Source organism: Ctenocephalides felis, unplaced genomic scaffold (genome assembly GCF_003426905.1).
Source record: "Ctenocephalides felis isolate EL2017-DRISC unplaced genomic scaffold, ASM342690v1 CF-g0.4_SCAFFOLD_01170, whole genome shotgun sequence".
NCBI lineage: Eukaryota > Metazoa > Arthropoda > Insecta > Siphonaptera > Pulicidae > Ctenocephalides > Ctenocephalides felis.
In genome coordinates this window covers 34,560,845-34,587,116 of record NW_020537324.1, presented here as the reverse complement: position 1 = coordinate 34,587,116, position 26,272 = coordinate 34,560,845, and the positions used below count along the sequence as shown (strand labels likewise).

General features: G+C 31.0%; 1 protein-coding gene across 7 annotated transcripts; it reads left to right on the top strand.

Moving 5' to 3' along the window:
* The first annotated feature begins 4,343 nt into the window (after nt 1-4,343).
* LOC113366135 (galectin-4-like) lies at nt 4,344-26,258 on the top strand. Of its 7 annotated transcripts, none has more exons than XM_026607692.1 (6): nt 4,344-4,784; nt 18,578-18,681; nt 22,472-22,717; nt 24,824-24,992; nt 25,054-25,214; nt 25,302-26,258. In XM_026607692.1, exons 1-6 carry the CDS (start codon nt 4,644-4,646, stop codon nt 25,618-25,620), a joined length of 1,140 nt encoding a protein of 379 aa, XP_026463477.1. In that variant the 5' UTR covers nt 4,344-4,643; the 3' UTR covers nt 25,621-26,258. The 7 variants fall into 7 exon arrangements, with proteins under 7 accessions (XP_026463477.1, XP_026463480.1, XP_026463481.1 ...); XM_026607695.1 differs by lacking the exon at nt 4,344-4,784 and adding an exon at nt 12,088-12,256; XM_026607696.1 differs by lacking the exon at nt 4,344-4,784 and adding an exon at nt 15,407-15,528.
* The last annotated feature ends 14 nt before the right edge of the window (nt 26,259-26,272 follow it).

The following is a 26,272-nucleotide window of genomic DNA, read 5'->3' as shown; positions in this document are numbered from 1 at the left end:
AACAATGAACCTCCAATTAGCACAACAAAAATCAGTAGAAGAACAATAAAGACCATCAAGGTGACGATTGGAAATCTAGAGATCACATCAGAACCTCACATCTGTTACCTTGGCGAAATGCTTGATGCTCGATTGAACTTCAATCAACAGGCGAACAACATAAAGCGTCAATAGTTAGGACGAGACTTGCTCGACTGATGCCTAATGTTGGAGGCCCAAAACAAACCAGAAAGATATAACTATCATCAGTGGTTACTTTTGGTGCTTACATATGGTATCTCCATATGGGCTGATGCTCTCAAAACTCAAAATCAAGGAAAATAGCAGGACCTACTTGTCTGAGTGCTTTAAGAGTTGCTTGGGCATTTTGCACAATATCGGAGAAAGCATTTCAGTCAACGAGAAATCGGAGAAGTTATTTCAGGAACTCTGCCTCCCTTAGTAGAGGAAAGACGGGCAATTTACCATCGAAGACATAAACAACTGAGTCCTGAAAAGTTGAGAATAAAAACGGCAGTACAGTATTGATCGATGGCAGCAACTGTGAGATGTCGCAGTGAAGGGCAAATGGACGCACCGTCTCATTCCAGACATCAAAGTCTGGCTAAATCTCAAGCATAGAGAAGTAAATTATTACACTACGCAAATCTATCTGATCACAGCTGTTCATGCACGATAGCTCGCCGGATTGCCCATATTGTTTGTGCGAAATCGAAGATGCTGAGCACGTGTTCTTTGTGTGCCCGCGATTTAGTGCTTTACGGGACGATGTAGAAGAGATATTGAGGCAAAGAATTACGCCAGATACTGTTGTTGAAGTGATGCTGACAACTGAAGCTGCATGGAACGCCATAGACTGATTTGCGAGAGATGTGCTAATTGACCTGCGTTCTATGGAAAGAGAAAGGGCGATCGCTCAATTAAAAAGATAAGTATAATATCAAGGTGAGAATTATAACATTTTAGATCCTCTCCCCAACGAAGTAATGCCTAACACAGTTTCCGTGGGAAGCAGAGGCAAGGACAAAGCGGAGGTTCTAGTCGGTATTATACCCGCGGCGGTATTGAGTCCGACATACCCAGACATTTTGACCAGTCTGGGATGCATAAATGCATTTCCTTCGCTATACAAAAACACATACATACATTCATTTTTGAAGTAAAAGTTCTTTAGGCGCGACTGAAGTGTAAATCCGTACAAATACGGTCATGGTTGATTCGTCATTCGCTCTCTATGGTATCATTTCTATACGGGTCGATTGTGATTAGTCGTCGTATATGTGAATAGAGATCTGTCGTTGTATGCGTACCGACATCAACGTTGTATGCACACCAGCATTAACGTTGTATGCGTACCAATATCAACAAGGAAATCGGCATAGATAAATAAACATTTTAAAGTTTAAAGTTACATCGCAGTACAATTCTTGATTTAATGAAAAATGCCTGAATCAGAATAATATTTTACCCTGTTTCTTGAAAATAATAAAACAAATTTGTGCCGTGGACTTATTGATTAGAAATTATTTCTATATTATTCGTAGTTTCTATAAATCTTTGAAGTTATTAAAATGGAAAATATTTTTTAGGCAAGACAGATATTAAAGCTGTTCAAATATTGAGATTATATCGCCAGCGAAAAAGTAAAAAAAAATACAAGCAGTCAATGAATGTATGTTAATTTTAATTACATAAAGTTCTTGAAACACAATTACATGATGAGTGAAGTTGCGAGAACAATATTTGTTTAGGCGTTGTTTAATATATTCCACTGTGTGAACGAATATTATAGAATTTATGAATCAGCAATTACTTCATTTCTCTAATGAAGGTTCGTTTCTAAATGCTAATTACAATGACAAACCGATCATGTCATATTTCAAGTATGACTTTAATTACATTATTGTTTTTAAATGTTATATATAATTCATAATTTATCATTCTATAAATGTGTATAATGGATGACACTAATAAATGTGTGCATCACGAGTGTTACCATATTACTAATAAACATTATTCAAAATTGTTATATGATTTTATTTTTGTGCAGGAGCAAATAAGTTTTACTTCAATCGCGTGTTATGCTTACGCGCTCTTTTTTTTCAAATAATAAGATATGTCAAAATGCTCAGAAACCTCTGAAACGTGAAAATATGCAAATACAATAGTTTACCATATGGTTAAAAAAATAATTTATCAAAAAGTCAATTTTTCAAAAATATCAAATTCTCAAAAATATTTTTTTTTCAAAATTTTCAAAAAAAAATGAGAGCCTTTTGGTACGGAAGTACCAGCAATTTTCCTTAAGGCATATGTCATGCATCGCTAGTTCTTGATTAATTTCTAAAGCTTTATAAAACTGATTGAGTAACTTAACGCATACTAGTAGATATACGGTTTTGTTATCCTATAGAAGCATAGATGTATCCGTGCATGTAAAATACATTAACGGCGGCTCGAAACCGTTTATAAAACACAAACACCAACGTGTCTCGGGATTCACAGCGCAAAAAACACTAACATCGCATTATTGCGTACGAGGTACGACACGGATCCAACATCAGTACACGAAGAAATGTCAAATCGCTAACATTGAAATGGCATATGATAGATTTTGTGCCAAACTTTGTAAAAAAACACAAACATTTATCTATTTTTGTGATATATTGTATAACGGAGAAACAAGTGAAACCTTTCGCATATGGTTTTGTGTATCATGATTTCGGTATGTCTTATTGTTAGCCACAAAATTGTTCTAATATTAAACAACGTGCTGTGTTGAATAGTAACATACCTACGTTGTGATTATAGTGCTTAATTAGTGGCGATTTATTTGTTATTTATTATTTATGGTCTAACTACTAAAACTTTAGTTAGAAATATTATATGTGATATAAAATAATATGTTGAGCTTTCTACGTAGTATCAAATAGTATGTATTTATAACGAACGACAGGTAGATTTTTGTTTTTGATTTTTAGTAAATAACATAGAATTATAGTACCCAGGCAACAAAAATTCATTGAATTTATGGTAATACTATTGTTTTATATATCATTTTTAAAATTAATTCGCTATAAAATTAAAAAAATGCCGTATAGCATGGTTGATAGAATTAATTATTTTTTAATTATTCGGTATATCATTCGAATTGTAAATGACTTCAAAGTGAACTTATGATCTTATTGCGCATATCGATAATTTACTTTCGAAAACATTGAAAAATTATCTACTTAAAAAATAAAAATAATAAATATATATATATATATATATATATATTTGTATATAATTTATAGTTTATACCTATTTCCTCGTTTAAGCGGCGTGGGATTCCCCTTTCTTGAGGAAATTTTTGTTTCTTTTTAACATTCCCTAAGACCGGGATCTCCCATATCCCCGTAACGTACGGAATATTTCTAAATGCAAAATAAAATGTTTTTTTTTTGAAAAATTGAGGCTCTTAATTTGAAATAATAAAATTATAAAAAATGTATAGGGTAGAGCGAAGCACCAAGGTCCAGTTTGACTTTCAGTAATTATATTGTCTGACAATGAGACAAATGAACTTCAAATAATATGTATCTAACAACTATCAAACTATGTTCAATAAAAGTTTTATCTAATTCACTATTGTAGAAGCATATTTATAACTGTTTTTTTTTTTAATTTGTCATCTGTCCCTTTTTACCCCATAGGCTAGGTAAAAAGAAACTGCCATCGGTCAAACAGATGCAGCGTCTTATTTTTAATTTCAATGGAATTTTATATAATAATTGCTAAATTATATAACCGATACCAAATAAAACGGCACATAAATAGGCACATTTTTTACAAATATTACACTTCATATAACCTTGATTTGGTATTTTGTTAGAAATATTAATTAGTAGTGTTGGAATAACTCATATTTTATCTTTTGCTAAATTGCTTGTTTCAACTCAATTTACCTTTCTGTTTACTACTTTCTTATTGTTCACGTCCTTCAGTATAAAGGTTTAAGTGGTCCTTTTTACCCCACTACCCATATCCAAGATATTATACAAGTTATATAAAAAAACTGTCAAATTTAACTTAAAAATAAAAAATACATCTTATAAAACAATTAAATAGCGTATGTCTGATAATTATAATTAGGTATCATAAATTATATAAAAGAGCTCAAAACCAAAAAAAACTACAAATAAAAAAAAACTTTTGTTATGAATATTGAAATAAGAGTTGAGATACATTATTTGCCTTCTACTTTAAAATAGTATCGTTTGAAAATGCTGTAATTTACTTGTTTTTGAGATACTGGTGGTGGACCTTTTTACCCCTGGACATGTGAGTTTCCGTCTACCTTAGAGTTTCAACTATTTTAAAGTACAATGAACGATCTAATAAATTTTCTTTTGGAAATTTCATAGCTGATCTTTGCCGAAACGATTTAATTTTATGATAATCGCAATTTTGACAAGTAGATTCTGATTAAATCACATTTCCAATAGGACAAAACTAAACCAAAAAATATAAAAGAAAACGTGATGTTGAAATGTGGAAGTTATTATACCGTTTCAAAAACAGCTGATATTTTCGATTAGTAATGTGGAGCAAATTCAGAAGAAAGACAGAATATTATCATAAAATATTATATCAATGTTATTATGCGCCCTGAAACTAAATATTTGGGAATATCAAATCCTGAAATGGCCCGAAGTCTTTGCGACGTTTGCCGACCATGTTTCGAGAGCATTTGCGGCGAACAGAATGATGAGGATCGAGGACTTTTGATATCGGAGGAAGTTGTAAGTCTGTGTCATTTCTATTAAAAGATTTCTATTTATTAATTGACTAATTAATTAACACTATCAAAATAATTATAGGTTATTAACACCTATAAGACAGATGAATGTTCTCAAAGCACACTAGTAAATTGCAATATTCATTACAACCTGGCGAAATTGTAAAACTAACTAGCTGTAAGTGGAATTCTGTCTTAAGGCAATTAGGGCATCGTGCCTTAAGGCAAATTGCTGGAACTTCCCGTACCAAAAATTATTATTTTTTTAAAAACGATTAACATTTTTGAAAAAATTTTACTTCGAAAAAAATAGATTTTTGAGAAACTATAAATTTGACAAAAAAATACCGTTTTTTTGAAAAAAAAAATTTTTATTTGAAAAAAAATTTATTTTCTTCATTTTGACATATTTTGAAAATTCTGAACTTTTTTTCAAAGCAATCGCACTGCTTGAACTGCATAGAGACGAAATGTCAAAGCTCGCAGGTGCCGCGCCGCCGTCTAACGCATAAGCATTGGTACGGAACCCACAGAAATGTAAAAAAAATTTATACTTATTGTTAAAATCTCTATAAAATATCTGACAATTTGATGTGCATATGTCTAATGATCATTTTTAACCGCCGAATGGCATTTTTTTTTACTTTTTTCATTAGAAAATTTGATCAATTCTACATCTTGTCAATACAAGTAAAATGTTTTTTAAAGTATTCAAATCGGACGCTCCGTTCTCTTAAAAACGGAGGTACTGTTTTTGGCACTTTTTGCCCCGTATCTTCGGAACCGCTGGACCTGCCTTCGCCAAAAACTAATCAGCACGTCTCCTTATCAATACGAATCGAATGTTTTTTGAATTATTCAAATCGGTTGATCCGTGTTCCCGAAATCGTCGACGAAAATTTGTATCCGCACATACATACACACACGTACATACATACATACATACATACATACATACATACATACATACATACACACACACACACACACACACACATACATCCATTTTTTCTAAGGTATGCCAAAATGTTAAGAAACCTCTGAAACGTAAAGATATATAAAAATTTTCATTTTCGATTTTTTTGCGATTACTATAACTTACCCTACGGGAAGTTAAAAATATACTCATGTGTTACTAGAATATTTTTTTAATTATTTGAACATATTTAATTTTTTACGAAATTTTATGTAAAAGCAGTTTTCTTTATTGGTAATAATAAAACAATGGATACTGTCCACGCAAAGTGATCGCGTTAAGGAGGAATGCATTAGGGCGAGAGGCGGTTTGACAAATAATCACGAAATATCACGTGGAGGGAGGGTATAGTAAGATATGTATTTATTTTTTACCTGAATTTTTAGAAAATCCAGATATTTTCTAGAAAAACCCAAAAATTTTACATATTTTTCTCGTATCACCAATGGGGAGGGGGGTCTAAAAATCCTTAAAAAATCGATCATGTGATTAATGGACGCCCCCTAGCACGTTACGGGATACGCCATGGAAGATTTGTAAATATTTATATATTAACTAACCCGACGAACTCCGTTTCGCCACCAGATGGTTTCGTGAGAAAGATGAAGAATTTTTTTATTTGTTTTATATTTGAAGAGGAAAAATTTGATTTTATTGACAGTAATGAATTTATTTCGATTACAAAAATGAAGTGTTTTTTAGTTGAACTTCTCTAAGTAAATGAAAGTTAATCCGCATACTATCCGTTTCATGGAAGTGATCTTTGGTAAACCACATTTTTTGTTTTTTGGTCTGACGTTAACACAAACAAAGCGGATGGTTTTCCAACTCGTGAATAGACAACGTATAACTGCTTATGTGAAAAACAATGATTTTCCAAATAATCTATTTAAAATTCATCCCGCAAACACTAAGCGATTGGCCTTGCGACTTGTTATTGCGAACGCAAGGAGGACTGGAAATTGCAATCGTTCGAAGTCAAACCAAATCGCCAGCAATTTTTGATTGAATGGTGAAATTCAGTGCGTGTACATCATTATTCTTTGCGGCAAGAATTGCTCGTTGACTTAACCAAGCATAATTCTGATAATTCTCACTAATGTCATTACTCGAATGTTTAATTATGGTGCGTGAAGTTCCAGCAATTTGCATTAAGGCACGATGCCATGCACAACTAATTTTCTTAGCTATAAACCTTGCGGACGAGACCTTTCCAACGAATGCAAAATTGTCGAAATCCGTTCGTGCGTTCTGGAGTTATTTCGTCAGGATGGAAAACCCGACTTATTTTTATATATATAGAAGATAATAATCTTCATATGAAACAAATGTCTAAAAAGCACCAATCAAATTAATTTTTAATTTATAATATGCATTCGTAAACGGATTAAATCCACCTGAATTGCAGTTGTTCCTCAAACAGCGTGTGTCAAGCAGTAGTGACATCAGTTTTTAATGAAAATATAGGTAGAAATATCCCTCCAAGTGAGAATATCTCTTCCCCAGAATTGCTTCATCGAATCAAAAAAAATGTCATCATTAGAGAAGTTTTACTAATATAAATATGTATATCAAATATAGATATTCCAATCGTTGTAGGTCCATTCAAGTAGTCTTCTTGAAGCTACTTAATGCGTTATGGGCCCCCAAACTTACAGGTCACATTCCAAGTTTTTCGATATTTTGCCAAATAATTATGTTTTTTTTGGTAAGATGACGCATAAATCTTAATTCTATAAGGTTGTTAAGGAAACTACAATATCGATATTTATGACCTTTGCTAGGCTTTTCAACCTGAAAAAACATTTTCATACAAGAGCGTCCATTAATCACCTGAGCGATTTCTAAGGATATTTTGATTCCCTTTAGTGATACGTGGTGATATTTAAAATTATCCTCCTTCCCCAAACAACATCACGTATATTTTTAGTGCCTAGAAAAAATCGTAAGATTTTTGTTTTTTTTTTTTAATTTCAGTTTTTTGAAAACTGAGGTAAAAAATCTCAGCAATTCACTATTGTAGTAGCATGCATTTTACAGTTTTCTCTAAAATTTGTCATATGTCCCTTTTTACTCCATAGACTAGGTAGGAAGAAAGAGGTTGCCATCGGTCAAACAGATACAATGCCTTATTTTTAATTTTAAAGAGATTTTACCGAATAAATAAATAAATTACACTGCATTTAACCTTGATCTGCCATTTCGTCAGAAATATTTATCAGCAGTGTTGAGATGACAATTAATTTATTTTATTGTTTTACGTTTATTTACTTTTTTATTTACTACTTTCTTATTGTAAAAAAACATTGGTGGTGATATTTGAAAATACGTGGTGATATTTGAAAATACTCCCCTTCCCCAAACAACATTACGTGTATTTTTAGTATCTAGAAAAAATCGTAAACTTTTTGAATTTTTTTCAAAAATTTTTAGTTTTTTTAAACTGAGGTAAAAAATAAATACACGTCTTACTAAAACCACCCTCCCCTACGTAATCTTTCGTGATTAATCACGTGTCGTTTTCCACGTGATTAATGTAGTGGCCAATACTTGAAAGTCACATAATTCATTAATACAAAAAAATATGTTTAAAAGTAGAATTTTTTCAATTTGGCATTTGCTTCTTCGGTAGTCAAAAATATGTCGAATGTATTTCAAGGCATTAGCAGTTCGAACAAGTATCATTCAAGTCTATATAGGCATAGAACCTTGAAAAATAAAAAAACAATTTCAATTTTAATCATCAATTCTAATAAATTATTACGCATTACATTGAGAAGGGAACTGCAATTAATATAAAATTATTCGTAATCATACTTATCTACCTGTTGATAAGACACAGGTAAAACAGTTTTGCAACAAGACCGAGATAATTATAATATTTGTTGTTTGAATTAGTATTATATTTAAAACAAATTCTAGCATAATATTCTATATATTTTGGTATAATATTTATAAGGAGATAAAATAATTTTCAAACAATAATGATCACACCCGAAAAATTTTAAAACCATTTGAGAAACCATGGACTAAATAAAATATTTCTAATTTTTTTCTTATCAGTAAATAAATTCAATAATCGTCCATTCCAATGTCAAACTATTTATATCTTACCACAATCAATAACATTGCAATCTCACGTTTGCAATGCATTATTCAATAGAGAAACGTCATAGGCAATAAATTTTAAACACGCAAGTTATATAAATACAGGAAATATATTCATTGCTCATCAAATTGGCAGTAATTTTTTTGTCAAATTTAAATTCATTGTTTTCCGATGTGTACAGATTATTTCATAGAGAATAGATGCTAACATTGCTAACCAAAAGATAAACTAAAATATATGTAGCCAATGTTTTTCTTCACGTCTTTAGTGAATACATTACATGTACCATCTTTAGAGCTGGTTATGACTCCGTGGTAAGAAAGAGGATTAGAATCCACTGGTTCCGCATTGGCCTTGATATCAGCTATCAAGCAGTATTTATATCAGATTCACACTTGAAATTATAGATTTTTATAAATTACTAGCAAACCCGACGAACTCCGTTTCGCCACCAGATGGTTTCGTGAGAAAGATGAAGAAATTTTTTGTTTGTTTTATATTTTAAAAGGAAAAATTTGATTTTATCATACAATAGTAACGAATTTATTTTGATTACAAAAATGAAGTGTTTTTTAGTTGAACTTCTCTAAGTAAATGAAAGTGAATCCGTTTGGGCAAATTATCCGTTTCATGGAAGTGATCTTTGGTAAACCACATTTTTTGTTTTTGGTCTGACGTTAATACAAACAAAGCGGATGGTTTTCCAACTCGTGAACAGGCAACGTATAACTGCCCATGTGAAAAACAATGATTTTCTAAATCATCTATTTGAAATTTATCCCGCAAACACTAAGCGATTGGTCTTGCGACATGTTATTGCGAACGCAAGGCGAACTGGATATTGCAATCGTTTGAAGTCAAACGGAAGACCAGTCAGAATCATTGGTATGTCACCAAATCGTCAGCAATTTTTTATTGAATGGTGAAATTCAGGGCGTGTACATCATTATTCTTTGCGGCAAGAATTGCTCGTTGACTTAACCAAGCATAATTCTGATAATTCTCAATAATGTCATTACTCGAATTTTTAATTACGGTGCGTAAAGTTCCAGCAGCTTGCATTAAGGCACAATGCCATGCACAACTAATTTTCTTAGCTATAAACTTTGCGGAGCCCGAGACCTTTCCAACGAATGCAAAATTGTCGAAATCGGTTCGTGCGTTCTGGAGTTATTTCGTCAGGAAGGAAAACCCGACTTATTTTTATATATATAGAAGATATAACCTTGGCAAAAATAAAAAATCATAATCGAAAAACTGTAGTTGTTTCCAAATTAATATTCTGAAGTTAAATCAAATATAGTTATAATATTAAGTACTATAATGTTATAATAAATAATTATAATAAAATTTAGAAGATATAAATAGAGAAAGCAACCAGTTTTAATGAATTTTAAATACATCTTTTAAACAAAAATGGGTTTTATAACTCTAGTCGAAGAATATTTGTTACAGATTGACTTTCGGTATGATGATTAATTTGATATTAGTAATCGCAAATATGGGAAATGAAAATTTTTACATGTATTTACGTTTGAAAGCTTTCTGCACATTCTGGCCTACAAAAACCTTTACATATATTTACGTTAGAAAGCTTTCTGAACATTGTGTGCATGTGTGTGAGTGTGTTCGAATACAAGTTTTCGAAGATGATTTCAAGAACGCCGATTAAACGATTTGTATAATTCAAAAAACATTCGATTTGCATTGATGGAGCGACGTGCTAATTAGTTTTTGGCAAAGGCAGGTGAAGATACGGGGCAATTTGCCAAAAATAATAATTTAGTTTTTAGATAACGGAACATTTGATTTGAATGATTCAACAAACATATTATTTGTATTGACGAAATGAAGAACTGATTAAAATGTTGAGAAGGCAGGTTCAGCGTTTTTGGAGATCCAATAGGAAAAGTAAAAAATAATGCCATTTGGTGGTTAAAAATGATCGTTAGACATATGCATTTCAATTTATAAGATATTTTATATAGATTTTAATAATAAGTACAAATTTTATAGATCCCGCACCATTGTTTATCCGTTAGACTATGTAAAACCTCTGTAAAACATATACACAGCGCGATTGCGTTAAAAAAAATTCAAAAATTTGGAAATATATAAAAAACAAATTTAAAAAGTGAAAATTTTATTAACATTTCAAAATTCTCAAAAATCCAATTTATTTAAATTTTTTATTTAATTTTAATTTTTGGCACAGGAAGTTCTAGGAATTCGCCTTAAGGCACGATGCCATGCACTAGTTAACTTTCCATAGGGTGAATTATGGTAATAGCAAAAAAATCGAAAATGAAAATTTTTATATATCTTTACGTTTCAAAGGTTTCTTAACATTTTGGCATACCTTAAAAAATGTATGTATGTGTGCAGATACAAATTTTCGTCGACGATTTCGGGAACACCGAACAATCGATTTCAATAATTCAAAAAATATTGATAAGGTGACGTGCTGATTAGTTTTTGCCGAAAGCAGGTTTTTGCCGTTTCAAAGAACTCACGGAGCTTCCGATTTTAATCATTCAAAAAACATTTTACTTGTATTGACAAGGTGAAGAACTGATTAAATTTTTGGGAAGGTAGGTCCAGCGGTTATGGACTTAAAATAAGTTAAAAAAATATCATTTGGCGGTCAAAAATGTTTATTGGACATATTTACATCAAATTATCAGATATTTTACAGAGATTTTAATAATGCGTACACACTTTGTGTATTTTTTTTAGATTTCGCACCAAGATTTTTAATTACGGTACGGGAAGTTCCAGCAATTTGCCTCAAGGCACGATGCAATGCACCACTAGTTTCATATAGATTCTTCATTAAAAAAACCTAAAATAATTAAAACATTACACAGTTTCAGAATCTTTGTACGTTTTCCAACTTATCGTATGCGCGCCACATAATGGTGAGACAAGGACAAATAGAACGCCGGTCCAGTGAGAATTATATGCAAAGTATATACAATTATGGTTGAGGTGTACGTTCCTTCGTTGTTTAATGTTTAATAAACATAAAGTCATTTTCAATAAAACGAAATTATACTATTACATATGTGAACTTCTGAAAATATAACATAAATATGTGATTCGTTGTACTACTGCGCAAATGCAAGTGTTTGCAAGTGTTTGCAAGTGCTATCTCACATGGAATTATCAGGAATTAAAACAAAGCTTGTAGAACCAATAAGACACTTCACAATGAAATCAGGAATGTGTGTCGATAATAATTGTAACATCTATACTTTTAATAATAATTTTAATAATTTAAAGTATTGTGAAAATCTATAGAGAAAAGTTTCAACCTTAAACTTAAACTTAACGATATACCTGGATCATGGAAGTGTGGGAGGTTGATGACTGGTCTGTGGTAATAGCAAAGGTTAGTAACAAGTAGAACAGATCGCGTGCACCAGAAAATTACTGTTCAAATATTAAATGTAGTAAGAGCGCTAGTGAACTATTTGTTTAACTTGTTTCATTCAGTTAAAGTAGACCGATGTTATGGCAAGGCTATGAATACGCTTCATTTTTCATATAAAATAGTACTAAAAACTGTCTAAATGCTATGTATTTGCTACGCGATCAGACGTTTTACACAAAACGTAACTTCAATCATATGTTATTATGATACATCAGAAAGATGGCCATATAATAAGATTCTTTTTTTTTGACGTTTGTGCGTTTTTTAAGTTAGGTTTTAAATCTAAAGGTGCGTCCTCACCTAACGAACGAGCACGAATGAACATGACGAATAAAGGTGCGTCCTCACCTAACGAACGAGCACGAACGAATATGACGAACAAGAAAATACAAAAAAGAACGAACACGAACGAAGGCGAATCACGAACTTGAACAAACGCCTCAAAGCAGTGAGGGCTTGAATCTTCTTTGTTTGAGGCTGTTCCGTGAAACGTGAGTTTTATTATTTAAACTGGCGGGAAAGAGAAAAATTATTTAAAGTGATCTAATTTACAAAAATTATGAATAACAGCAATATCACATAATAATCACAACATAAACTAATGCAGGATTGCACATATTAACATCAAAAAAGAAAAATGTTTGTCTACATTCCTGGTAGCGCCACGCTGCACATATGAGTTCAAACATGAACGAGCAATTTTCTTTGATGTACCAACAAGTTGCGGAACATTGCTCGCTATGTTCGTTTGTGTTCGTTCGTGTTCGTTGTGACTCCACACTATGCTCGTTGGCGTTCGTCCTGGTACGTACGTTCTTGCTTGTTCGTGTTCGTTCGTGCTCGTTCGTTGGATGAAGACGCATCTTAATATGCGCAGACTGAAAACTTCAAACAAAAGCGAACAAAGCGCATATGTTACGTCATGTTCGTTCATGCTTGGTCGTTAGGCATTTTGACAGTTATTAGTACCATTTTATATGACAAAACGCAGCGCAGCATAGCATTGCCATAACATTGGTCTATTTTAATTGGCCCGTAAATCATATTTCAATATGATAAATTATAAAAGTGCCAACCTGATAGGACCGTAGCAGTAATTATTATTTAAATGTTTGAAAATGCAGAAATCCAACAAGGATTTTGATATATATGTATTTTCAAGTACAAACTCATAAATTATTTATGGGCGCATATGTTTCCCAAGGCTCGTATTTAATGGTTATGACGACCGGGCACAATATGTTTAAAATACATGGCACAATATCAGACTAGTTGTGAGTGACATTTTGTTTTGAGACAAGTTTTAAAAACATCTCGATATGTGTGAAAATCGATTTAATCAATAAAAAAATGGGAAAGAAGAGCTATATAGATTAAAAATTTCAACTATTTATTTCGACAATAAAGTGTTAACATTTACTGAAAACCAATCAATGCGATATTTAATTGATATGTTTCAAACAAACTTTAGTCATCAACATCAGTAAATGAATTGAATTATTTTAAATGCACGAACGAGATTTTGTGCTCTAAGAGCGTGGCTTATTATTCCAAACTTTAATGAATGTTCATAATTTAACCACAATAATATTTTAGAATAATAGAATATTAGTCAGACTAACAAAACAAAATTGTCAAAAAATCGATTCAGGAATTGCTAATTTTAAAGAAACGGCTTGACCCATTGTCTAGTAAAACTAATCATCAAATGATTTTCGAATCTTCGAAAATTAGTTCAGTTATTTTTGAAAAAACGTCGAAATTCGAAACTTCGTTGACATCACAAAATCGCCATGATTACTGCAAACCTTGATGAACTTTCGAAATTAATAAATTATTCGTAGAGGCCAGTAATATTTTAGTATGTTTTTATAGACCATATGAACATAAAACAATTCATCAAAATCGTTAAAAAAAAAAAAAAACAAAAATAAAATACGAAAAAAACGAACAGGCCTATTTTTAACTCATTAGCACGATTCCCCAACAATATTTTTCTATTTTTTAATTTAATTAATTTAAAATCGAATTCAGATTTTAAGTTAATATGTATGGATAAACAATTTTACACTTTTCATATCAATTATCAGCTAAAATTGGATTTAAAATGTGATTTCAAGTAATATTATTATTTCTCAGTCGCAATCACTAAAATCTAGTAAAATTCCTAATATCCCTCCATCTACAATTTCAGTTGAAACTTCTTAAGAATAAACGCAACTAATGCATTAACCAACTCATCTCATAATTTTCGTTCCATCTACATCATATTTGGCATTTTCTTTCAAAATATTCAAAAATCTGTCTAAAAAATTAAATAATACTAAAACTTAATTTAGACATTGGGTTTTTCTCTTAAAATTCTATGTTATTTATCAAATTAATTACTTAATGTCTTTCTATATATACAGATTGTAATTTATAAGAAAATAAAAAAAAATATGAAAAAGTAAATAAAATCAATATTGTATTGCAAGATGTTGAATCCTCTGTAATCATTAAAGAAACAGAACTCAAATTGATAAATAATAATTACATCAGAAAGGTCAATCACTGAGTTGCTTCTCCTAATCTAATTGTAAGTAAAGAAATTACAACAAATAACACCTCTTAGTACACATAACTCTAGAAGTTAGTGTTCGACAGAATTATTTGTATAAAATAAAAAAGTATTATCAGATTCATATGAAACTTAAAATAAAACCATCAAAAACGGGAAAAGATACTCAATATTTTGAAACCATGTCTAAAAATATCTAGTTTAAATGTATACACGACGCACAATATATTTTTAGACTTAGAATTATGGCCCACGTTTCTTTTTGTTTTTAAAAAGTAAAATTAATTTTTCATTACAATTATTTCTCCTGAGATATGGAATGTCTTCAGAACATTTTACATTTTTTTTATAAAAGTGAAGAATTATATAAAAACCAATATAACAAAGAACATTTACAACAATATAAAAATAAACACAATGTAATATGGGTCTGGTCTAAATGACCTCCGATTAAAACCTATAAAATTATAAATATAAATGTAGTTGTTTCTCAAATTTGTTCTGCGATGGCGTTCAAAATGCATTTGCTGCTACATTGATAACATGATCGATTCCAGTTTTCTAATACCATACATATTTATTATATGGATCCATTTAAATGATTATTTGTAAACTTGTTCGAAACCCGCCGCAACGCAGTTAATATTTACCACATATGGCACTGCCTTCGGTAATGTTTGCGAAACTCGTAAAGTATTTAGCAATTCCAGAGGTCTTAATAGCACATTTATTTCTATGCGAGCGTTCTAATAATAACAAACATTGGAGTAAAAGTAACCTTGCTAATCACAAATCGATCAGTTTCAATTATTGTACTCATATTATCGGTCGTAAAATCTTAGGAATTAGATCGTAGTGTTGGAAACCACAAAAAGCACAACAAATGTGTTAAGAAAAAATCTAGTGAATATTGTGTATTTATAATATAAGGACTGGTGGTATTGAGAATTAAGGAATCGGAACTATGAATGACGATGATGACATTAGCACATTACAGTGTGATTACGGCTTTTGTTTAAAATGGTTTCGAAATATTATGAATAAAAATTTCCACACATCAAATTATTTGAATCGTGTTTCCCGTTTGATATCTGTAAGTGCGCATGTCTATCTTTTTATAGTATCATAAGTAGTAACGACTCCTAACAATCGATTTTGGGAACTCACCCACGTTTGACAAGTCCTAACCTCAAAATGAAATATGCAGACCACATTGTTGCGGAACAAACTAATTTAACAATTTTCACTGTGATTAATTAATATATGAACGGCGCTAATTGCACCCGTGAAAAGTGTTGAATTATATATGTGCTTTTGTGAAGTGATGTTTTTGACAAAGTTATTTTTTCACTTGTTTTATGCACTTTTCGATGATGTTTATGCACAAGCAGTTCACGAATTATTTAGACGAATCGCAGGGGATGCTAGTTTACGACTGACTTGTCTGTGCTCGACGGACGATTCAGTGGGTTATTGCGTAACATTCAATTGTGATCGTTCCTTATATTTTTATTTGCATTGATAATTTGATGATTGATGATTTGTCATGGTAGAAACTAATTAGTCTGCTTCACATAGTGGAAATTACTATAGCGCCAATAAAAATTTAATCTAGGGACACAATTACTTCAATATTTTCAATGTGCTTTGTACATTTTTGCATGGTGATGTTCGGTACAAATTTCTTCATCCTAATTCAAGCATTTAATTTGTCGCGACTGTTTGTACTATTCAAACCTCCCAGCAACTCATATCTTAATTGTAATGATAACATCCAAATAATCTTCATTATTTTCTTACTTGCGCTTAAAAAATTTGGGCGCGGAATTTAAATGAATATTCGATATCCATGCAATATCGTAAACCTTTTTTCTTTTCATTTATTTCAGTAATATATACAATGTACATTTTTTATAGTTTTTTTCTAACATTTTTTTAATTACAATCTGTCACACTTAGGACATTTTGTCCAATCCAATTATGACTAGTAGTAACTATACTCGAAGTATTTGCTGACATTTTTATTATATATATGCAACTATAACCACTAGAGGCAATTTTCACTTGAGGCTATATTTGAGATCTACACCCTCAAGTGGAAATTTGACATCAAAGTTGCCTGATGTCAGGCTTTGGACAATGTACATAGGCTAATATTTTCGTAAATTTTATGAAAATTTACACGAAAAACAAAAATGCGTCAATACGTAATGTGAATGCTATAGCATTCAAGACACGCGGACGTGAATGCTATAGCATTCATTTTCATTGTGACATTAATGCTATAGCATTCAAATTATAAAATCAATTATTATGTCTTTTACATAACCTTGCATTTTTGTAATTATTATATCTGTCTAGCTGATTTTTTAGGTATTATCCTATCTTTTTCCTAACAAATATGCGTTAACACGTTCGCGGACGTCGTGAATGCTATAGCATTCATTTTCATTGTGACATGGATGCTATAGCATTCAAATTTTAAAATCAGTTATTATGAATTTTATTTTATATAACCTTACGTTTTTGTAATTATTACACCTATCAAGATAATGACTAGCTGATTTTTCAGGTATTTTCGAATTATCTTATGTTTTTCACTAATGTAATTTGCTTGGGCAAGTAATTGCGTAAAATAAAAGCAAAATATTTTACGTGGATGCTATAGCATTTTTAGTAAATAACGACTAAAATACGATATAATACCTTATAAGCGGTATTTATTCAAATTTTGGATTTCACAACCAATTTATTATTTATACCTTGCTGAAACTTCTACTGTCCACGAACATGTTAAGTTAGATTTTTCATATTAATAAATTTATCAACCGCGAATTGGCTAGAAATAACCGTGGACTCATTTCCTTTTACTTATTTATCTTTTATCAAAATTAATAAACTTCTTTGTAACAGATTGTAATTTTGAAAAAGAAAGAAAAAGGTTTCAAAAATTTTATTATTTTACATAAAAATGTTCAAATAGTAATAATTTATCTCTAGCAGTACAATGATTGCTATATTACTTCTTCACTAGAAAAATTTCTTTTAGAATTTCAATTACAAACTGATTGTAGATTTTATTAGCAATGCATTTGGGAGCTTTTCACTAACAACGTTAGTTACTATCACAGATTAGTAAGTTTTAATTTTAATATTGCAATATATCATCAAATAAAAATATACAAACCATTAAAAACAGTATGCGCATCTAATTTGTGATATATAACTGAAAAACAGTCGTTATTTACCGTTTCAATACATGTTAATAGCATATTTTCTGACGTTTATTTATTTACTCAATAGACTATAACTTCAAACATGTAAATCAATGCGAAATCGGTTGATGTCATGATTTGCTCCAAAATTCCATTGGATAACATCTTTCCAAAACATTTAATAATTATTTTTGGTTCATAATAACTTAGTTTTGTGTGATGCGATTTGTTAGTTGTGATAGTATGCTTAAACAAATTGTAGAAAAACGAAACTATAATGTACGTTTAATTTTGATTTCTACAAGTAGAGTTCCCTCTTTATTGTTACTAAATTGTTTACTAAATTTATTGTTATAAACATTACTTTCAATATTTATTTTTGTTAAAGTATAAATAATCAAAATTTTGTTTGTATTTAATAAATTAATAAATTTTGTTTGTAGCTAAGAAAAAAATACTATTCTCTTCTTCTTTTTTTAAACTAATTTCTATTTTAATTTATAGGAAGACGTTTCTCAAATTCCTCAATTTGTTTCAAAATTTTACACTCCTTTAAAAACTGGATCGATCATTGAAGTGCGAGGATATTTACCAGAAGATAGTGAAAGGTAAAATTATTGCCATTGAAACATTTATAGTCCAGTCATTTAAGCTTAAATTAAGTAAGAATCTTGGAATTCACGATACCCAGCTGTAAGTCTGTAAATACTTGTATATTGACTTTTAAAAGTTGTCTCAAAACATACATATGTTGCGTACACCCTACCATATGTAGGTTTTGAGACAACTTTTAGGGTGTCAGTATACAGTATTTACAGACTTACAGCTGGGTATCTCGAATTCCGAGATGAACTTACTATAATGACTGTACTATTACTGTATATTGTATTTTTTTGTATACACACTGATGAATGAACTCTAATTTAATTTTTAGAGCAAATGACATCCCACTTTCCATTTCAATTTGTTGTAATGATCATAAAAATGTATAAGATGATTTAATAAAGCGTATAATAAAAATTATAGAAGTAATGAATAATAATAATATATGTACAGTACAGTAATATTCTATTATTTTTGTTTGTATTATAATCGATATTCAATTTTTTTTTAACTTCCCGTAGGGTAAGTTATAGTAATCGCAAAAAACTCGAAAATGAAAATTTGTATATATCTTTACGTTTCAAAGGTTTCTGAATATTTTGGCATACCTTAGAAAAAATGGATGTATGTGTGTGTGTGCGTGTGTGTATGTGTGTGAGGATACAAATTTTCGTCGACGATTTCGGGAACACGGATGAAGCTATTTGAATAATTCAAAAAACATTCGATTCGTATTGATAAGGAGACGTGCTGATTAGTTTTTGGCGAAGGCGGGTCTAGCCTTCCGAAGATATGGGGCAAAAAGTGCCAAAAAAACGGTAACTCAGTTTTTAAGAGAGCGGAGCGCCCGATTTGAATAATTCACAAAACATTTTACTTGTATTAACAAGATGAAGATCAAATTTTTATGAAGGCAGGTCTAGCGGTTTCGGAGATCTAGTGAAAAAAGTAAAAAAAATGTCATCTGGCGGTCAAAAATGATCATTAGACATATGCACATCAAATTATCAGATATTTTATAGACATTTTAACAATAAGTATAAATTTTGTTTACATTCCTATGGGTTCCGTACTAATGCTTATCCGTTGGACGGCGGCGCGGCGCTTACGCGCTTCGATATTTCGTCTCTCTGCAGCTAACGCAGTACGATTGCTTTGAAAAAAAGTTCAAAATTTCCAAAATATTTCAAAATACACTTTTCTTCAAAAAGTCTTTTTTTTTCAAAAAAAAGTCAATTTTTGTCAAAAATTTATAGTTTCTCAAAAATCTTATTTTTCAGAGTAAATTTTTTTCAAAAATGTTAACCTGCAATTTGCCTTCAGGCACGAATCCATGCGCCCCACTAGTTTTTTTTTAATCGATATTCAAATGAATTTGTATTTTTCAATGTGGTCATTGAAGGTGGCTACTGGAACCACCATTGTAATAGCAAACGAGTTCATTCACCATAAAATAGTATAACATTTGTAGGTACTTAGTCATTCTTAGGTATTATCATATCTTTTTGCAATGTCTATCTAATGAATATTATTAATATATTTAATAAAAATAATTGCTTCGAAAATAAAAAATTCAACAAATATTAAATTAATTCTGTAGAACGTCATTAATTAATTCTGTAGGACGTCATTTGGCAGTTCCAACTAGGAAAAACACAATATATTCATACAACAATACTTGAACTAATTATTTAAGCTAAAAATAAAGAAATGAAAATAAAAAATAATGTTTAAATAAATCAGTTATGGGTAACACCATTTTTACATTACACCATTTAATCATAAATATTTAATTTTCATATCCTGATATAAATGATTAATATTCATATACCTGTACACATATACTCACACACATATATATATGAATATATATATATAATATGTATGTATATGTGTACAATATGAACTTTAGTCATAAACGGCTTAAATATCTCACTGAAAACTTATTAGTTCTTGCATAATTGCACATACTAGCCGGCAGTAAGTTGACACTGCAACAGTTCTTATATAAGTTAATCTATATGAGATTTTACCAGTTGTTGTCTTCGTTTTAATTATAACATCATGGAATTTAAAAACTTTCATACATTTTTAAACATTTTTCTTCTTGGAACTTGCAAACGCTGATGTATCAAAATGAGATTCAAAAAACTAACGAGTTGCGCACAGTACATATAATCTAATTAGGTATATTTACCTAAACTCCTATCCCAACTATGTATGTACATAAAAAGTTTTTTTTTTTTTAATTTTATTATTATTTGGGCAAGTAGTTCCGGGTTCGATTATTGCTACCGTTAATGCCCGACATCAGGCAGCTTTGATATCAAATTTCTACTTGAGATTATAGGATTATAGGTCAATATAATTTCAAGTGGAAATCGCGCTTCGTGGCTATAGCTGCAGCATTCAGGGGCCGATTCTGCCGTAAAATATTCTAATGTTACGTAGGGGCTATGTTACGTAGCTATTCTCATACATCTTTGTGATATGGCTTATGAGTGCAGTTACAGTTTATGTGTAAATAACGCCTGATCGCACGGCAAATACATTTTGACAGTATTTAGTGCTACTTTGTATGAGAAGCTTTACGTAACATAGCCCCTGCGTAACTAGTACACGTAAGAGGTAATAGCAGAATGGTAAACCGATGGGTTGCCTCTCATCATAAGTCTCGTGAAACATTAGCTTATAAGTCTTCAAGAAACAACTTGTAGTGCTGTTGAAACAATAAATAAAAAAAATGTGTAGGACATTTAGCAAATTTGGTAATTTACAATTGTCAGTTGTGCAAAAAATATATTCAATTAATGCCATGTTAGAAAAACAACTCAAAATTTAAAATATTACCCTATTTTAGTTCCACATTGTATTATAAACTGAATGTTCAGTTTGTAGATAAAAACTAGTTGTGTATGGCATCGTGCCTTGCGGCAAATTGCTGGTACTTCCCGTACCGATTTATAATTTTGAAAATCCGAATTATTTTATATTTTCATTTTTTTTTTGAAATTAAACAAAAAAATTGAAAAGAAAACTTTTCCCAAAATAATCGTTTCGTCAACACAAGCAGAAAGTTTTTTAAATTATTCTAATCGGATGATTATTTCTCTAAAAAACACGTACTGCCATTTTTTCACATTTAGCTCCGTATCTCGAAAACGGCTGGACCTGCCTTTGCCAAAAACTAACTACTACTTCTCTCCATCATTACAAATTGAATGTTTTTTGAATCATTGAAATCGGATGCTCTGTTCACTCAAAAACTCGATTTCTATTTTCTGCACTCTTTGCTCCGTAACATCAAAACGGCTGGATCGACTTTTGCCAAAAACTAATCAGCACATCTCCTTATCAATAGGAATCGAATGTTTTTTGAACATTCAAATCGGTTGATCCGTGCGCCCGAAGCAAATTGTATTCATACATACACACACACACATCCATTTTTTCTAAGGTATGCCAAATGTTCAGAAACCTTCAAAACGTGAAATTATGCAAAAATGTTCAATTTCGATATATGGACGATTACAATAGCTTACCCTACGGGAAGTTATAAAAAAATCAGCGTGGAAAGCGTCCGTGATAAAAAAAAAAGTTCAAACGCAATTTGTTCTACAATTCCTCATAGAAAATGCAGCACTGAAATGAACATCAATATTAATGTAATAAAAACTTCCATTTTGAAATGTATTTTCTCGATTATGTTCATTTTAAATCAACAATTGATTAAGACGAAATTTAATCAACAAAAAATAATTGAACGAGTCATTTATTAATATTTTACTATTGCAGGTTTGCAATAAACTTGTGTTCGGGCGAAGCAGGTGAGGACATCGCGTTTCATTTCAATCCGCGCCTATCGCAAAACTACGTGGCTCGCAACTCGAGGCGCACCGGCGAGTGGGGCCAGGAAGAATCCGCATCGGCCCTTCCGTTCACGATAAGACGAGGCGCAGAGTTTGTCATCACCATATTCGTTGCTAAAGATGATTATCTAGTTGCTGTCAACGGCGAACATTTTTGTGGTTTCGCGTTTAGGTAAGCTTTGATGAAAAACTAGTGGTGCTTGGCATCGTGCCTTAAGACAAATTGCTGGTACTTTCCGTACCAGAATTAATTGAAAATTATTGAAAGATATCAATAATCAATAAATATTGATTAATGATTGATAACAATTTTTTGAGATAAATCAGTTACTATATAGTATCGTTTATATAATATACAGTGACGATCTTATCGCACAAAACAAGAATGTTTACATTAACCAGAGATGCCGAATGAATCCATCTGAGGATATATTTTTTAGAATAGCGCATATGAAATATTTACATAATTAACCTGTATTGTAAATTTAATATTTATATTTGAAGTATAAAACTTTGTATATATTTTCGAAAATTTTGAAAAAAATATCTGAAAATTTTGAATTTTGTTTGATCTCGGTACGGAACCCAAAAAAATTGTAACAAAATTAGTCCACTTGTTTAAAATCTCTACAAGATATCTGATAATTTGAGGTGCCTATGTCTAATGATCAGTTTTGATCGCAAAATATTTTTTAATTTACTTTTTCCTCTATATCTCCGAAACCGCTGGACCTGCTTTCCCAAAAGTTTAACCAATTCTTCATTTCGTCAATACAAGTAAAATGTTTTTTGAATCATTGAAATCGGGCGCTCCGTTACCTCAAAAACTGAATTACCATTCTTGGCACTTTTTCCCCGTTACTTCGAAACGGCAGGACCCGCCTTCACCAAAATCTAATCACCACCAAGTCTTTCCATCAATAGGAATCGAATGTTTTTTGAATCATTCAAATCGGTTGATTTGCGCTCCCGCAATCTTGGACGAAATATTGTATCCAAACATGCACACACATCCATTTTTTCTGAGGTATGCCAAAATGTTCAGAACCTTTGAAACGTAAAGATATGCAAACATTTTCATTTTCAAATTTTTTGCGATCAATATAACTCTTCGGGAAGTTAATGATTTGTGTGATTTATACGTAGACAGAATTGTTGTAGGGTTCATAATGTAAGAAACTTTTTTAAATTCTTCAATTTTGTACAAAATGCTAAACACATATTATTTATTTTTGATAAATATACATTATATTGAACGAAAAAACAACGCGCCTTGTATGTCCTAATATTATTTGGCTAATAGCATGGCCCATTTCTCCAAACTTTTATAAGCATTTATATTTAAAGCGCTTGTCGTAGGCCAATAAAAAAAAATCGTCAATTTTTTCAACAATTCATTAACGGACCTGCCGATCGTCGCGGATACTTACTAAGGATTTGACGATAAGTATCGTCAAATGGCTTTTAAATTTCTTACATCGGTGCAGATGTTTTTGAAAAAAAACGCATACTAAAGGTAAAATTTTTGTTCACATATAGACACACATTTTTTTTAAATTTTGATTTCAAACGATTCAGAATGACTTAAAATGTCGAGAAAACAAAACTAGCAAGTCGGACTTTTTGTCGAAAACATAAGCATCTTCTTTTGGAAGTTAAAAAACAAGATAAATTACTTTCGTTAAAGAAAATAAACAAAAACCAAGCTAAAACTCGTTTTCAAACAAATTTTTCGAGCTGAAATTTCTTTAGAAAGACTATAACTTTCTGTGAAAGATCACTGACACTACCAAACCTCCCGATGTCGTACACAGCTTTCATATAAACTAGCATGTTTCTATAAACCTATTGTTATAATAAAATAGCCGATAAAATCTTCTACAACAATGTCTAGTTACTATAGTTAATCACAGATTGTGCGGAAGCAACTTATGGGTAGTAGATTGAAAACCGTGTTATAGAAAAAGGGTTCATACTGTGTGATCAGTAGGAGAGCAATCGCAATTTCAGATCCGCTTAGTATGGAAACCGCGTTTCCAGAGTACCACCTTATGGGAGGGTTGACTGCATACATTACTAATGAACAAACAAAATAAAATTCTACTTGCATGACAATTAATTACAGTTAGTATGAAAAATTCTTAGATTATCAATCCACCATCGATTAAGGGTCACCACCTTGTATAACCTAGGTTGAACAGCAATTATCTTTTATAATGAAATGACGTTACTTTCAATTTATATTCAATTCCGTAATATAAACATAATCACATTTCAGGGCACCTCTTAAAATAACCAAATTAGTGCGTGTAACTGGAGATGTACGAGATATTCGAGTCCAGCAAAGATCGTCGGACTATTATCCGGAAGTTTTGCCTGATATATTGGACGTACAAAGCCAATGTGAAAATGAAAACGAACTCCAAACATCAAACAAAGAAAACTTGGTAAGCAATAACATGAACTGCATTTAAACACATCCTATAGTCTTACTAGATTTTTTGATAGCCAGTACCGTATTTGGCCAGTATTCCAACTGAGTTCCTAGCAGGGAAGCAGCTACAAATACGAGGGCGATTAAAGATTCTGCCACATTCATTTTTCATAAATATTCAAAGTACAGCTTATATCTACCCACACCCACAGATTCTTCTGCATATCAACCCAAGGTTAGTTTTATAGAGTTTTTGTTAATTTTAGTTGTTTGGTTATATAATTTATAAGATAATTATGAATTAATAATTTTATTTATATAGATTCGGTGAAGTGGGTGGCGTACATACAATTATCAGAAATTCGTGGCTAAATGGTTCTTGGGGCGTCGAGGAAAGATCGCCAGTTAAAAATTTTTGCCCTGGGAAGTATTTCGAAATGGGAATTAAAGCTGATCTTGGCTTCTATACAATAACAGTGAATGGCATAATTGTAGCTGAATTTCGCTCAAGAGTTAGTTGCACACTTGCAAAATATTTATATATTCAAGGCGATGTGGAAATTTATTCCGTTTGCTTGAATAAACCTGTTGTTCCCTATAGTAACACATCAATGTCTGAAATTCCAGACGATGACGACTAAAAACTTTGTTCCTTGTATATTCTAATGCACTGTCCATATTGTAAATATTGATGTTTGTATATATAGTACTTTTATAATACTAAACTTTTTGTATACTTGTATATAACTAAAGAATCATATGTAGAATAGAGAAAATTATATGCTCATGTTAATAGATATTTTAAATATATAAAATGTTAATTGTTATGTTACTGTGTCAATTATTGATTAAGAATAGTCAATTGTATTTATACATAACAAAGCTGATCTATAATTTCAAACTAATAACATGAGAACACTGCATTTGTATCTGGAAACCTTAATGCATAAGCAAGAACTGAATGGTTTCATAGCACTTCACAACTGCATATACCAAATTATTCCCATTCTATTTCCCGTGACATGAAATATTTGGATTCGATTGGTAATGTCCAGTTTTCATTCAAATTATTTGTCACTCTAGTCGCTATACCCATGATACTTTAACAATATATTGACCATAATAATGTTAAATAAATAAAAATATCCTATAAATGAAAAACTATAATATGAAATATTTGATTGAAATTGTATAGAAAAAGACTAATAAAACCTTCTGAACATAAGAATATGTAGCCATACAAATGTAATAAATATAAATTTAAATACTTTAATAAAAATTTATTTTACAAAA